Source organism: Calidris pugnax, unplaced genomic scaffold (genome assembly GCF_001431845.1).
Source record: "Calidris pugnax isolate Ruff unplaced genomic scaffold, ASM143184v1 scaffold501, whole genome shotgun sequence".
Lineage (NCBI taxonomy): Eukaryota > Metazoa > Chordata > Aves > Charadriiformes > Scolopacidae > Calidris > Calidris pugnax.
The window spans coordinates 123,959-139,235 of NW_015091485.1; the positions used below are offsets into that span (position 1 = coordinate 123,959).

General features: G+C 59.7%; 1 protein-coding gene across 1 annotated transcript in view; it reads left to right on the forward strand.

Moving 5' to 3' along the window:
• The window catches only part of NKAIN1 (Na+/K+ transporting ATPase interacting 1), a 37,284-nt gene extending 23,619 nt beyond the window's left edge, over positions 1–13,665 (forward strand). The window contains exons 2-6 of the mRNA XM_014961696.1: positions 4,380–4,517; positions 4,707–4,787; positions 9,072–9,269; positions 10,567–10,627; positions 13,572–13,665. Of these exons, the coding sequence (XP_014817182.1) occupies positions 4,380–4,517; positions 4,707–4,787; positions 9,072–9,269; positions 10,567–10,627; positions 13,572–13,657 (564 nt within the window). The 3' untranslated portion in view covers positions 13,658–13,665. The remainder of the gene's footprint in view (positions 1–4,379; positions 4,518–4,706; positions 4,788–9,071; positions 9,270–10,566; positions 10,628–13,571) is intronic.
• The last annotated feature ends 1,612 nt before the right edge of the window (positions 13,666–15,277 follow it).

Sequence of the window (15,277 nt, forward strand, 5' to 3'; positions counted from 1 at the left end):
TGTGGGGAAGAACTTGTTTGGTGGGAGGGTGGTGAGAGCCTGGCCCAGGTTGCCCCGAGAAGCTGTGGCTGCCCCATCCCTGGAGGGGTTCAAGGGCAGGTTGGAGGGGGCTTGGAGCAACCTGGTGTGGTGGGAGGTGTCCCTGCCCAGGGCAGGGGGTGGAATGAGATGGTCTTTGAGGTCCCTTCCAACCCAAACCATTCTGTGATTCTCTGATTCCAAGTGAGCAGAAATGGCAGCTGCTGGGCAAGAGGATTTCTGGTTTATCACTGCAGGAGGTTGGATGGTGCTGGGTCAGGGCTGCCCTTCCTGGGGCCTGGCACTGCCCAGCTGAGTTGCGGGAGGGATTTCAACCTCAAAATACCAAATCTGGTGAGGATGGGACGTGGGGGAAGGTCCTCCCTGGTGTCTGGGCAATCCCCCTGCACAACTGGAGCAGGGTTTGTCTCCCCCATCCGTGTCATGGGAATTAAAAACAACGGGGAAAATCCCACCGAGTGACGGGATGGGTCTGAGGAAGGTGAAGGTGCCATAACCAAGGGGTGATCTGGGGACAGGCAGGCTCCTTCCCACTTCAATTTGGTGCCAGCACCCTCAAAAAAAAACATTTTCCTCCAGCCCTGCCTGCCCAGAGCCCCTGGGCTGAGCCCCGGCACCTCTCTGTCCCCGGGGGGGTCTGTGTGTGTCCCCTCCTGCCATGTCCCTCCCCAGGGACCACCATGTGCTGATGGAGCCCGGTCCCCGCGTCTCACCCGCTTCGATTTCTTGATTAAAATAAAATCATTGCAGGCAACGCGTTTCAATTAGCAGGACTCCGGCGCGCCCCTGCCCCTGACAAATTGATACAATCTGCTGCAGAGGGAACTTTTTTTTTTTTGGGCCGATCGATAAACTAGAGAGTGTTTAATTAAGAGGGAGCCCTAAAACTCGTTGCATTGATCAGCTGCAGGTTTATCTTAATTAGCAGCAGGATGGTGTGTGATTCCCGGCCCCCGCACTCCCAGGAGCGTCGGGGCTTTGATGGTGGAGCAGAAAGAGAAGAGCAGGGTGTTAATGAGGGTGGGTCATTAACGGGGCTGCTATTAGCATGGGAAAATCCCCCTTAGAGGAGGAGGAGGAGGAGGAGGATGGCCTGGGGAGGATGCTCTGAGCTCCACGAGCTTGGGTTTGGGGGGGTTGGATGCTGCTGGTTCCCGAGTTGGTGGGAGGTGTCTCACGGAGCGTGGCAGGAGCTTGCAGAGCGTGAAAATCCAGGGTGGCTTGAAGTTTGTCCACCCCCAAAAAGGATCGGGGGAGGATGCTGCGGGTGCTGGACCAGGAGCATCGGGCTGAGCTCAAGTTGGTGCTGGCTTGGCCCTGCCGTGCCCCATGTGAGGATGGCCAGACCCGTGCCACCCCCCATCACCCCGGAGAAGGGCTGTGCCTCAGTTTCCCCACTCCGGAATCTGGGTGTGAGGCTTCTGCCCTGCCCTCGGGGTGCCCTTGGGGTGTCCTTGGGGTTTGCAGGCGGCGAGTGCCCGGGGAGCTGCAGCTGCAGCCTCGCAGCATTTGTGCCACATCTCCCAATTTCACAGAATCCCAGAATCACAGAATCTTCTATGGGCTGAGCTCAAGCTGGTGCTGGCCCGGCCCCGCCGTGGCCCGTGTGAGGATGGCCAGACCCGTGCCACCCCCCATCACCCCGGAGAAGGGCTGTGCCTCAGTTTCCCCACTCCGGAATCTGGGTGTGAGGCTTCTGCCCTGCCCTCGGGGTGCCCTTGGGGTGTCCTTGGGGTTTGCAGGCGGCGAGTGCCCGGGGAGCTGCAGCTGCAGCCTCGCAGCATTTGTGCCACATCTCCCAATTTCACAGAATCCCAGAATCACAGACTCTTCTAGGTTGGAAGGGACCTTAAAGATCATCTTGTCCAACCGTCAACCTCACTGACAAAAATAGACACCCCCACAACAAACAAGGAGCATCATCACTAAACCAGACCTCCCAGCACTACATCAACCCGGCTTTTGAACACCTCCAGGGATGGGGCCTCCACCCCCTCCCTGGGCAGCCCATTCCAAGGGCTGAGAACCCTTTCAGTGAAAAATTTTTCCTAATATCCAGCCTGAACCTCCCCTGGCACAACTTGAGGCCATTTCCTCTTGTCCTGTCGCCTGTGACTTGAGAAAAGAGACCGACCCCCATCTCTCTACACCCTCCTTTCAGGGAGTTGGAGAGAGCAAGAAGGTCTCCCCTCAGCCTCCTCCCTTAACCTTAAGCCGGATCCAATGGGGCTGAAAAACACAAGTGTTTGGTGTTTGTGTGGAGGGAATAAACGGGCATGAGGGGGCACACAAAGCAGTGTTTCACCTGCTGGGGTGGCTCTGGCAAAGCCTTCCAGTGCAGTTACCAGCCCTCGCTCATCCTCGGGGAGACTGTGGTGTTTGCCCCTGGTTCTGCCTCTCCTTGGGATGAAGAAGGATTCGGCTCCACCAGGCTCTTTCCCAGCTCCTTCTCCTTCAGCCTCTCCCCAGAGTGAAGGAGCCCCCGGGTGTGAACTCATCACTCCAGCTCCGTGGGGTGCTCTCGGGGGCTCATCCCAGCCCCATCCCTCTGCTCGGAGACTCTTTGGTACCCAAAACTTGCAGCCCTCACGTCTCCCTCCCACTGAGCAGCTCCGTCGACAGCCGCCCGATCGATGGGTGGCTCTAAAACCCCGGGCACCACGCTCCTTGTATCATTTATTATTTACATTCCGCAATTTAAAAGATTTACGGCCCCGTTGTAAGTATTTCCAAAGGCTGTTTCCAGGGAGAGTTTAAATAGCGTGGAAGTGAATTAAGCCTCAACTCAAACAGCCTTGGTCCCGGATCCGGGGGCTGCCCGGCCTCCGCTGCTCCGGGGCTTTAATTGAACCCGGGGTCCTGCCGGCATGGATCCAGCAGATCCCATCCCGGGGGTAGGGAATGGGATACCCCAGTCCTCGGCTCTGCCTATGGCTTTTCTCCCTCTGGCAGGATGGAGCTGGGTTAAAACTGGCCTTAATTAGAGCCCTCGTTAAGCCGGGTCAATGAGTGCATGATGCTTTACAGGTGGGGAAACTGAGGCAGGGCTGGGGGTTGCACACCCCGATGCATTAGCCCTGCCTCAGCCTTGGGAAACACTTAGGGAAGGACTTTTGCCACCTCATTTATTTCCCCCCCCCCCGTAATTAGGACACGTTAAGTCGGGCTGGATGGGCAGGGATGCTGTGGGGCCCTGGGGCAGCCCCGCGGCCGTAACCCCCCCTGGGACCGTGGAGGATGGAGCTCCCCTACATCCAGGTCACTGGGAGAAGCTGCCGGTGGATGGAGGGGGGGATGTAAAGCTGTTTTCTCCTGTGATTTTCAGGATAAACTCACCCTTCTCTGCCAGGATGAGGGTTGTTGCAGCAGGAGGGGAAACTGAGGCACAGCGCCATAGGGAGGACTTGGGGCCCCAGAGCTCGCGGGGTTTATTGGGTGAATTTGGGGCATCTCAAAGAGCAAGGGGACAGGGCTGGGCTGTTGGAGAGAGGAACAGAAAGCGGCTTTTTGGTTTGCAAGGCTGATGGAGACACATCCCGCTGCAGCCCTGTCCCCACGCCCTCGGGGAGCGCGGCGTCCGATGCACCCCAAACTTCCCTAAAATTTCCCTAAAAATCCGTAGCCTCACCAAATCTCCATTTTTTTAATTTCAGACCATCAGTGAGCGCTCCACGCTCCTGGCTCACTGTTGCTACCACCTCTCCTTAAGCTAATCCTGTAATTAAGAGTAATGGACCCCGAGCTGGTAGCGAATAGAGCCATAAATAAGGGCTGGGGTGACGGGCAGACCCCACGGGTGGCCGGCCCTGCTGTGGGTGCCCCGATGCCATTTATGAAGCTGCATCTCGTCCTCACGCAGGGGTTACAAATGGTACCGGTGATCAAACCCTGGTGGCGTTCAACGGGGGGAGGCAGAGGAGGAGCTGGGCAGGATGGGCAGAAAAAACACTTTTGCAAAATACCAGGGGACCCCGAGCACGACCTGACCAGGTTTTCCCTGGATCAGCTGAGCTCAGGGACAGACCCAGCCTGGAGGGTGGATTTTCAGCAGCGCCCGAGACCTGAGCGATGGGGAAACTGAGGCACGGAGGGTGATGAGCTGAGACATCTCCCTGCTCCCCCTTCTCAGCTCCAAATATTCCTAATAACCCTTCAGCATCCCGGGATGCACTCCCCACCGCCAGCCAGTGCATCACGCAGACGTCGCAGCCGATCGCAACTAATTATCCATGGGATTGCCCATTAATTACCGGCTGCTCTTTGCCTTCAGCATCCCGGGAGCTGCTGCGCTGAGTGATGCCCTGCTCTAATACCTGCTCCCCCCCTTGGCTTTGTTGCAGGTGGCAGCGCTGGAGAGGCAGATCTTTGATTTCCTGGGCTACCAGTGGGCACCCATCCTGGCTAATTTTTTACACATCATGGCCGTTATTTTGGGTATTTTTGGGACCATCCAGTACAGATCCAAATACCTCATGATGGTAGGTACCGCCGCGGATGCTGCTCCCCACGCCCGGGTGCATCATCCCCCAGGGATGGCTCAGCCCCTGGTCCCTTCCCGTATCCAAATCCCTGCGGATCCGGCAGGATCCAGTGAGCGGGGCAGGGAGGGATGGAGGGGGAAGGGGGCCATGGAGGGGCCATGCCCTGACCCCCTCTCTCCTCGGCAGTACGCGGTGTGGCTGGTGCTGTGGGTCGGCTGGAACGCCTTCATCATCTGCTTCTACCTGGAGGTCGGACGCTTGTCGCAGGTAACCACCCCCCAGCACCCCCTGCTGCCTCCTCTTCCTCCCTCCGTCCTCCTCCTCTCCACCTCTCCATCCTTCCTCCCCCTCCTTCTCCTTCCCCTGCATCCCCCACTGCCTCCTCTTCCTCCCTCCATCCTTCCTCCTCTCCACCTCTCCATCCTTCCTCCTCTCCACCTCTCCATCCTTCCTCCCCCTCCTTCTCCTTCCCCTGCCCCCCCAAAAAGGGACCCAGAGTATGTGGGTGCCCTCACCCTGGTGGCAAAGCACCCACTGGGCTGCCTCCCCGGGGGGTCCTGGCTGCAGCACCGAGCGCTGGGGTGGGTGGGATGGACAGATGGACGGTTCAGGCTGAGGGTGGGGAGGGGGACACGGGTGCTTTGAAGCAGGAGAGCAAAATTAATGAGGGTGATGAATGGGGAATTGCATGGCCCTCGTTAATCAGCGGTGCTGGGGTTTAGGGGGTGCAGAAGGTGGGTGGTGGCATCTCCTAACACCCTGGTGAGGAGATAAAGCGGAGAAGGGACATGGGGACCAGGGACGAGTGATGACGGGGAGGTTTGGGGCAGGGTCTCCAGCAGCTTGGTGCAGGCAGGGATGGGCAGGGCAATGGGGTGGGGAGGAAGAGACACCCCTCCCTCCCACAGATTCCCAAATTTCTGGGCTCTTCTGGGTCTCTGGAAGCTCTGCCTGACCCCAGAGTGACCAGCAGCAACGTGCCAGCGGCTGGACATCATGAATGGCTTTGAAAAGTCATCCTGGCAGTGATGGGGATGAGGATGGGAGCGGGGCTGTGCCTCTCCGTGTCGCTCCACCCCACCCTGGGCTATTGAATTATAGCTCTTACACAAAAAAGAGCAAAATTTGATGTAGTGATGGTGCATCATTACATGGTTTGAGCATCCCCAGCCCGTGGTCGGGGTACCCGTGCCGAGGGTGTGCCCTACTCCTGCATCATCCTGCTCCTGCATCCCGCATCCTGCATCCTACATCCCGCATCCCGGGATGCTGTTCCCTGCGCTGAGCTCAGGACATCATGGAGGGCTCCAGAGAACAGGCTCCAGCTCCCTCTGGAGCTGCCCACAGCGGGGAAACGGGCTTCCTGGGGGGTTCACAAGGACCAACCCCCCTTCCTGTGTCACTGCAGGTCGTTCGAGGCTCTTCTAAAAAGCTGAAGCGCCGCAGACGTGCAGCAGGCACGGGGGATGCAGTAGGGGAGGATTCACTCCCACCAGGCGTTTTTGGTGGAAATCCCCAATCTCCCGGTGACGCTGCAGAGCCAGAACACCCCCTCCTTGTGCTTCCCAGCACCTCCACCCACAGCCTTCGGTTTGAGAAACCAAAACCCACTTGCTTTCTATTTTTTCCACCCCCTACCCGCAAAAATCTTTTCATCCCAGATCGGTGATTTCCTACAAGGGATGCTCAGTGGGTTTCCCAGCCCCCCATAGACCCAAGGGCTGGTGGGGCGGAGAGGGGCTGGGAAGACCCTCTGTGGGTTGGGTGCTCACCCAGTGGAGCCAGAAGGACCCTTCCTGAGGTGGGTGCTTGCCCAGCCATGCCAGGAGGACCCCCTGTGGGATGGGTGGTCTCCTGACCATGCCAGGAGAAACCTCTGTAGGGTGGGTGCTTGCCCAGCCGTGCCAGGAGGACCCTCCATGGGGTGGGTGCTCACCCAACAGAGCCAGGAGGACCCTCTGTGGGATGGGTGGTCTCTGGGCCATGCCAGGAGAACCCTCTGTGGGATGGGTGGTCTCTGGGCCAGGCCAGGAGGACCCTCTGTGGGGTGGGTGCTTACCCAATGGAGCCAGGAGGAACCTCCATGGGGTGGGTGGTCTCCCAGCCATGCCAGGAGGACCCACTGTGGGATGGGTGGTCTCCCAGCCATGCCAGGAAGAACCTCCTTTGGTTGGGTGCTTGCCCAGCCATGCCAGGAGGACCCACTGTGGGGTGGGTGCTGGCCCAACCGTGCCACTGCCACCTGCCAGAGCCCTGTGCTGGGGCTGCCTCCCCACCCGGGCTGTTCCCATCTCCCTGCCAGATCCCTGGGCAGGGCCATTGGCATCAGCCACCCCACGGTGCCTCCTGGAATGGAGCACAGACCCCCGTCCTGCTGCTTTTATTAAATTCCAGCTTAGCCCCACGCGTGCCCGCTGTGGGGAGGGCACAGGGGATTAGCCCTGGGTCTTATCCAGCCCCGGTGACAGCCCCGCAGGGACACTGCTGCCTACTGCCCTGCCACCTAAAAGCTGGTGGAGATGGAGCAGGGAGAGTCCCACAGCCTGGTCATGGGCTTACAAGGAGGGGACATGCATGAGCGGTGCCCCCACAAAGCTCCAGGGGATGAGGATGGAGAGGAAGGCACCCCAAACCCCTCCTTGGACCATGCTGGTGGCTGATCCCCCAATCCTAGAATCACTTGGGATGAGTGGTCTCCTGGCCATGCCAGGAGGACCCTCTGTGGGATGGGTGCTCACCCAATGGAGCCAGGAAGACCCCTGCCAGAGCCCTGCACTGGGGCTGCCTCCCCACCTGGGCTGTCCCCATCTCCCTGCCAGATCCCTGGGCAGGGCCATTGGCATCAACCACCCCACGGTGCCTCCTGGAATGGAGCACAGACCCCCGTCCTGCTGCTTTTATTAAATTCCAGCTTAGCCCCACGCGTGCCCGCTGTGGGGAGGGCACAGGGGATTAGCCCTGGGTCTTATCCAGCCCCGGTGACAGCCCCGCAGGGATGCTGCTGCCTACTGCCCTGCCACCTAAAAGCTGGTGGAGATGGAGCAGGGAGAGTCCCACAGCCTGGTCATGGGCTTACAAGGAGGGGACATGCATGAGCAGTGTCCCCACAAAGCTCTGGGGGATGAGGATGGAGAGGTAGGCACCCCAAACCCCTCCTTGGACCACGCTGGTGGCTGATCCCCCAATCCTAGAATCATAGAATCATATGGGGTTGGAAGGGACCTCTGGAGATCATCTAGTCCAACCCCCTGCCAGAGCAGGTTGCACAGGAATGTGTCCAGGTGGGTTTGAATGTCTCCAGAGAAGGAGACTCCACCACCTCCCTGGGCAGCCTCTGATGGGTGGTCTCCCAGCCATGCCAGGAAGAACCTCCTTTGGTTGGGTGCTTGCCCAGCCATGCCAGGAGGACCCACTGTGGGGTGGGTGCTGGCCCAACCGTGCCACTGCCACCTGCCAGAGCCCTGTGCTGGGGCTGCCTCCCCACCCGGGCTGTTCCCATCTCCCTGCCAGATCCCTGGGCAGGGCCATTGGCATCAGCCACCCCACGGTGCCTCCTGGAATGGAGCACAGACCCCCGTCCTGCTGCTTTTATTAAATTCCAGCTTAGCCCCACGCGTGCCCGCTGTGGGGAGGGCACAGGGGATTAGCCCTGGGTCTTATCCAGCCCCGGTGACAGCCCCGCAGGGACACTGCTGCCTACTGCCCTGCCACCTAAAAGCTGGTGGAGATGGAGCAGGGAGAGTCCCACAGCCTGGTCATGGGCTTACAAGGAGGGGACATGCATGAGCGGTGCCCCCACAAAGCTCCAGGGGATGAGGATGGAGAGGAAGGCACCCCAAACCCCTCCTTGGACCATGCTGGTGGCTGATCCCCCAATCCTAGAATCATAGAATCATATGGGGTTGGAAGGGACCTCTGGAGATCATCAAGTCCAACCCCCCCACTGAGCAGGTCCCACAGGAACGTGTCCAGGTGGGGTTTGAATGTCTCCAGAGAAGGAGACTCCACCACCTCCCTGGGCAGCCTCTGCCAGGGCTCTGCCACCCTCACAGCAAAGAAGTTCCTCCTCATGTTGAGATGGAACTTCTTATACTCAAGTTTGTGCCCATTTCCTTTTGTCCTGTCCCTGGACACCATTGAGAAAAGACCAGCCCCGTCCTCCTGACACCCACCCTTGAAGTATTTATAAGCACTGAGTCCCATCTTTCAGATGGCTGGATGCTGCCGGCAGCATCGCAAGCTGCTGCTCCCCTGCCTCAAGGCCAAGCTGCTCTGCTGGTGGCCGCTCTGTGACATCCGTGATGTCACCTGGGCACTGTGGCACACCTGGGTGATGCTTGACCAAACGGAAGGAAGCCACAGACCCTGGGAACACCAGCCGTGGGGCAGGGAGGTGCAGGGGTTTGTTGACCATACCATATTGACACGGTCTGGGTGGGTGCGACCCTCGTGGGGCATCACTGGGTTGGAAAAGCCCATTTTCTGTCCACAAAGAACCAAAAGAACCTCAGCTCCACGGTCTGTGCCTTCTCCTCTGCTCCCCTCCCGCAGGACCGAGACTTCATCATGACCTTCAATACCTCACTGCATCGCTCGTGGTGGATGGAGAACGGCCCGGGCTGCCTGGTGACGCCAGTGATGAACTCCAACCTGGCACCCGAGGACCATCACGTCATCACCGTCAGCGGGTGCCTGCTCGACTACCAGTACATCGAGGTGGTGAGCAGCGCCACGCAGATATTCCTGGCGGTAAGGGCAGCTGCTGGCACCTTTCCTCCTCATCCCAAAGGGAGGGACCTACCCCTCTGCCCTGCTCTGCTCTGGTGAGACCCCACCTGGAGAACTGCATCCAGCTCTGGAGTCCTCAGCACAGGAAGGACATGGAGCTGGTGGAGCGGGGCCAGAGGAGGCCCCGGAGATGCTGGGAGGGCTGGAGCCCCTCTGCTGGGAGGGGGGGCTGAGAGAGTTGGGGGGGTTCAGCCTGGAGAAGAGAAGGCTCCGGGGAGACCTCAGAGCCCCTTCCAGTCCCTCAAGGGGCTCCAGGAAAGCTGGGGAGGGACTCTGGATCAGGGAGGGGAGCCCTAGGAGGAGGGGGAAGGGTTTGACCCTGAAAGAGGGGAGATGGAGCTGAGCTGTGGGGAAGAACTTGTTTGGTGTGAGGGTGGTGAGAGCCTGGCCCAGGTTGGCCAGAGAAGCTGTGGCTGCCCCATCCCTGGAGGGGTTCAAGGGCAGGTTGGAGGGGGCTTGGAGCAACGTGGTGTGGTGGGAGGTGTCCCTGCCCAGGGCAGGGGGTGGAATGAGATGGTCTTTAAGGTCCCTTCCAACCCAAACCATTCTGTGATTCTGTGATTCAAAGTGTGGAGCAAGAGAAGAGGGACAATGGCCAAGCCACCAGGGTCCAGCCAGGGATGTCCCACCACCACACATCTATTTTATAGCATCAAGGGCTGGGAACAGAGGAGCAGATGGAGCCCCTGCCAGCACCCCAGGGGTGCTGCCCACCCCAAAACCCAGCAGGGTGTGGGCTGGATGCTGTGGGAATGGGGGGTTCTTGGTGTAACGCACCCAGACCCTGCGTTGCTGGAGTGTGACACTGGAGAGGGAGGTGGCTGTCACCCTGTGGAGAGGTGGGAAGGAGACATACCTGGATGCAAAGCTCCTGGGGAGCCTTGGGGAGGCTGCAAGATAAAGCTTTCAAGGGAATTGGGGTCCAGAGCAGCTTCCATGCACCCACCAAAGGGCACCCAGTGCTACGGGGGGCTCAGCACCCTCTGTGCTGCCATCCCAGTGTGGTGCCAGCTCGTCCCCCCAAGAGCCACCACCCTTGTCCCCCCCGGTGAAGCTGAAACCATCTGATCCCTCTGCACCCCAAACCAGCGCCTGGACCCCACCAGAGATGGGCTTCAGCACCACCAGCCCTGATCCTGCCCAGGCTTCCTCCAGGATGCTCCTGGGCATCACCCACCTTTGTCCCCTCCCAACTGACACCATCCCAGTGCCCATCACCCCCATAACCATCTTCTCTCTCCCCACTTTTGTTTCACAGCTCTTTGGCTTCGTCTACGCCTGCTACGTCAGCAAAGTGTTCCTGGAGGAAGAAGACAGCTGTAAGTGCCTCTGCTCTCAGTCCCGAGCTGGGGGGGACACAGCCACAGCGCTGCAAAAATGGTCTGGGCTGACACCGAGCAGCACCTCGCTGGGGATGGGGGGACGATGCCTGGGTCACAGGCTGGTGAAGAGAACCCTTTAACTGGGGGTTTTGCCCCATTTTTCCATCCCCAGTGAGGCAGATGCACTGGGGGGTGATGTGCTGCCCCACGTCTCCCCCCACACCAGCTTGGGGAGGGTGCTGTGCCCTGGGCAGGGCTGGGAGAGGAGGGGGACGGGGACAGGGAGCCCTGAACCGTGTCTCCCAGGGGACTGTGGCGCTCCCAACCTTGGGGTGCAGGAACGGGACCGGTTTCGGTGCCTGGGGTGGGATTTGTCCCCTCAGCAGCCCACCAAGGGGCTGAGATCATCCCAAATCCCTGGTCCCCACACCAGCATCACACTCCGAGCCCAGCTCCCATGGAAACCGGGTGCTCCTCCCCGTGTGGGGCTGCTCAGGGGCAGATTTGGGGCCGGCATCGCTCCGGCTGCTCCCCACTGATCAAATTCAGGGTGTCTCCTCCAGGACAGAGCATCTCCCCCGGGACAGAGCATCTCCCCCAGGTCCCCTCTCCAGTGAGGCAATGGGGAGAATTGTCCTCGCTGTAAAAAGCCACCTCCAAGCCCCGATAAATTCCTGCTGCTCCTGGTGTGGATGCGGCCCCTGCCCACATCTCCCCGAGCCTCCCCCTTCCAATGACCACCTGGGGCTTGGGGACAATGAAATGGGACTTACTATGTCCCCTTGACCAGCATCCCTAGGGACAGCGGGGTGGCAGTGCCCTCCTCCCCACCCCGAGGATTTCACCCCAAAGAGAGGGGGAAAAAACAGCAATTTGAGCGAAGTTACGAGCTAATTTCTATACGATCCATATTGTGTTTTCCGATCTGACGATGATCCCTGCGAACACCCCTCCCGGAAAGGCTGAACGCCCCAGCCCCAATTAACCAGGCGGTTGAGGCTGCAGCCATCCAACCGCATTAAATGCTCATCTGCCGTTAATTAATTGGCGCCAGCTGGCAGCTCCCGGCAGCCGACCGCGGGCAGGGATGTGCCGTAACCGCCGGCGCGGCAAAAGCCACCCAGATGCTCAGCGCCGGGCTCCTTCCCCGCGGCACCCGGGATGGGCATCTCTGCCGGTGCCACGCACCCCAAAATTTGTCCCAGCCCAGCCCAGGAGGTGTGGGGGCTCAGCACCCCCGTGTTTTTTCCACCCCCCCCCGACGCTGCCGGGAAGCGCTGGAGCGGAAAAGGGAAATCTCGGTGTGAAATTGGACACTGCCCGAGGTAATAACTCGTTTCTGTACCCGGGGAGCTGGCACCAGGGTTTATCTGCCGCCACCGGCTTCGCGGCGCGTTTGCATTCAAACAAACCCCTGCATTCAATACACTTTTAATATTAATGCTGCCCGAGCCCGGGATTCAAACGCGTCTTTTTTTTTTTAATGGAATATCTTATTAGATTTGGAAATGGATGGATGGCGTCAACACGGAGAGCTGGCTGAATATTAAGTCGGGGAGATAAATATGCCGGGAGAACTGGGCTCCCCCCTCCTCGGGCTCGGGGCTGTTTCCTGGACACCCGTGTGTGACCCCCCCCCAGCTCACGGCTCCGTGGGGATGCGTGTGGTGGTTTGGGGGAGATGGGTTGTCCCACAGCTCCTGTGGCTTGGACACTCGCCTTGGCTGCACGTGGTGGCTGTTCTGAGCAGCTGGTTGAGGGTTCAGGTCTGGGGACATGTAGGATGATCAGGGGAGAAGTTGGGGTACCCCCTGCTCCCCCTGCATCGAGGTGGGGAGGGATTGGGAAGAGCCAGGCTGGAAATCAGGGCTGTGAGAACTGATCTATTGGTGTCTGCCGTTCCCCTGAGTGACAGGCTGTAAACGAGATGTAATTCCCCCATAATTCTCCTTAAATGCCCACTCCGGAGACAATCACGGGGTCATTTTACCCACTTTGTCCAGGCAAAGGCTGTGACGGTGAGGAGGGACCTGCAGGCGTCTCGGCGTGTCGCTCCTCTCCTCACCAGCACTTCCCTGGGATGCTCCATGTCCCCGGGATGCTCCATGTCCCTGGGATGCTCCATGTCCCCAGGATGCTGCACGTCCCTGGGATGCTGCGGTGACCTAGGATGCTGCATATCCCAAGGATGCTGCATGTCCCCAGGAGGCTGCATGTCCCCAGGAAGCTGCTGCAATCCGAGATGCTGCACTTCCTTGGGATGTTGCTGCAGCCCAGGATGCTGTAGTCACCCGGGATGCTGTGCTTCCCTGGGATGCTGCGTTTCCCTGGGGCTGTGACTCGGGATGCTGCGGTGACCCGGGATGCTGCATGTCCCAGGGATGCTGCCACAGCCTGGGATGCTGCGCTTCCCTGGGATGTTGCTGCGACCCAGGATGCTGCAGTAACCCGGGATGCTGTTCCCTGGGATGCTGTTCCCTGGGATGCTGCGTTTCCCGGGGATGCTGTTCCCTGGAATGCTGTTCCCTGGGATGTTGCATTCCCCTGGGATGCTGTTCCCTGGGATGCTGTGCTTCCCTGAGATGCTGCATTTCCCTGGGATGCTGTTCCCTGGGATGCTGTGCTTCCCTGGGATGCTGCCTTCTCCTGGGATGCTGCCGTGTCCCGGGATGCCACAGTGACCCAGGGTGTTGCAGGGACCCAGCACGTTGCAGGGATTGGGAATGCTGTGGTGCCCCGGGATGCTGCACGTCCCCAGGATGCTGCAGTTTTCCAGGATGCTACTGCGTGCCGGGAAGTCGCATTTCCTTGGGATGCTGCACTTCCTGGGATGCAGCTGCAACCCGGGATGCTGCTGCATGACCCGTGGGATGGGGGGAGGCAGGGGAACTGCCCCACTGCCCTCCCCAGCTCACCTCCCTGCTCTCCCCACTCTCCCCAGTCGACTTCATCGGCGGGTTTGACTCCTACGGGTACCAGGCGCCACAGAAGACGTCACACCTACAGCTACAGCCCCTCTACACGTGAGTCCCGGGGGGAAAGCCTTGGGAATGCTGAGGGATGCTCAGGGAGGCTGAGGGATGCACAGGGATGCTCTAGGATGCTAAGGGATGCTCAGGGATGCTGGGAGATGCTGAGGGATGCTCAGGGATGCTGGGGGATACTTGGGACTGCTGAGGGATGCTCAAGGATACTGAGGGATGCTGAGGGATCCTGGGGGATGCTCAGGGATGCTGAGGGATACGGAGGGATGCTGAGGGATGTTCAGGGATCCCAGGGGATGCTGAAGGGTGCTTGAGGATGCTCAGGGATGCTGAGGGATGCTGGGGGATACTTGGGGATGCTGAGAGATGCTCAGGGAAGCTGAGGGATCCTGGGAGATGCTGAGGGATGCTGAGGGATCCCAGGAGATGCTGAGGGATGTTCAGGGATCCTGGGGGATGCTGAGGGATGCTTGGTGATGCTCAGGGATGCTGGGGGATACTCGGGGATGCTGAGGGATACTCAAGGATAGTGAGGGATGCTGAGGGATGCTCAGGGATCCTGGGGAATGCTCAAGGATACTTAGAAATGCTGAGGGATACGGAGGGATGCTGAAGGGTGCTTGGGGATACTCAGGGATGTTGAGGGATGCTGGGGGATACTTGGGGATGCTGAGGGATGTTCAGGGATACTCAGAGATACTGAGGGATGTTCAGGGATCCTGGGGGATGCTGAGGGATGCTGAGGGAAGCTTGGGGATGCTCAGGGATGCAGGAGCCCCCCCCCGGGTGCCTCATCTCACCATCATAACCCAAAGATTTAGGTCTGTGGGTCCGCTCCGCCTCAATGCCAAGCCCTGAGGCTCTGGCAGGGCTGGGGCTGGGCAGTTTTGGGGGGGTCGTGCCCTTGTTTCTCTTTCTGCTGCTCTCTGTCTGCCCGGCCCCCCCACGCCGGGGCTGCCCGGGGGGAGCAGCAGCAGCAGCTCTTCAGATAAGTGCAGCTGACTATTTTTTTTCCCCTCGCTCCCTTACCCATTAAGCTTAACTAGATAAACGCTCAAATGAGATAAGGCTCCAAAATCTAAAGGGATTAGCCTCGCGCGGGCTTTGCCGGGTGCCAAAAATTAATTATATTTTAAGCCTTCTATGCAAATTCAAGGGCACGTCACGCAATTAAAGATGCAGAGAAGGGGCTGTGGTGGAACAAATGCATTTGTGATACTGCTCGGTCCTCCCCGGGCCTTTGGGCACACACGGTCACTCGGGTGCCCACCCCGATGCGTGGGTGTGGGTGAGCACCCATGGGTGCTGTGCCCCCCCTGCATCGAGATGGTTCTTCCCCAGGACCCCCCCACTGCCCTCCGGGTGGGAATGGGACACGGTGGGATGGGAGCTTCCTGGGATGGGGACACAGATGGTGGCACTGGGGTGGGAGCAGTGGCAGCACCCACATCCTGGGGATCGACACGGGTGTCCTGCCCTCCCCCTGTCGGGTGCCCACCCTCAAGGGGACCCAGGAGAGGGATGTCCCATGGATGGGACGTGTCCCATGGATGCTGTCACCTTCAGACCTGCCTTGGTGGGACACTGCAAAGCCACCGTGGGGGAGGCAGGGACAGTGGGGAGCCCTGCCTGCCCCTCTCCTGCCCACAGCCCCCAGCAGCAC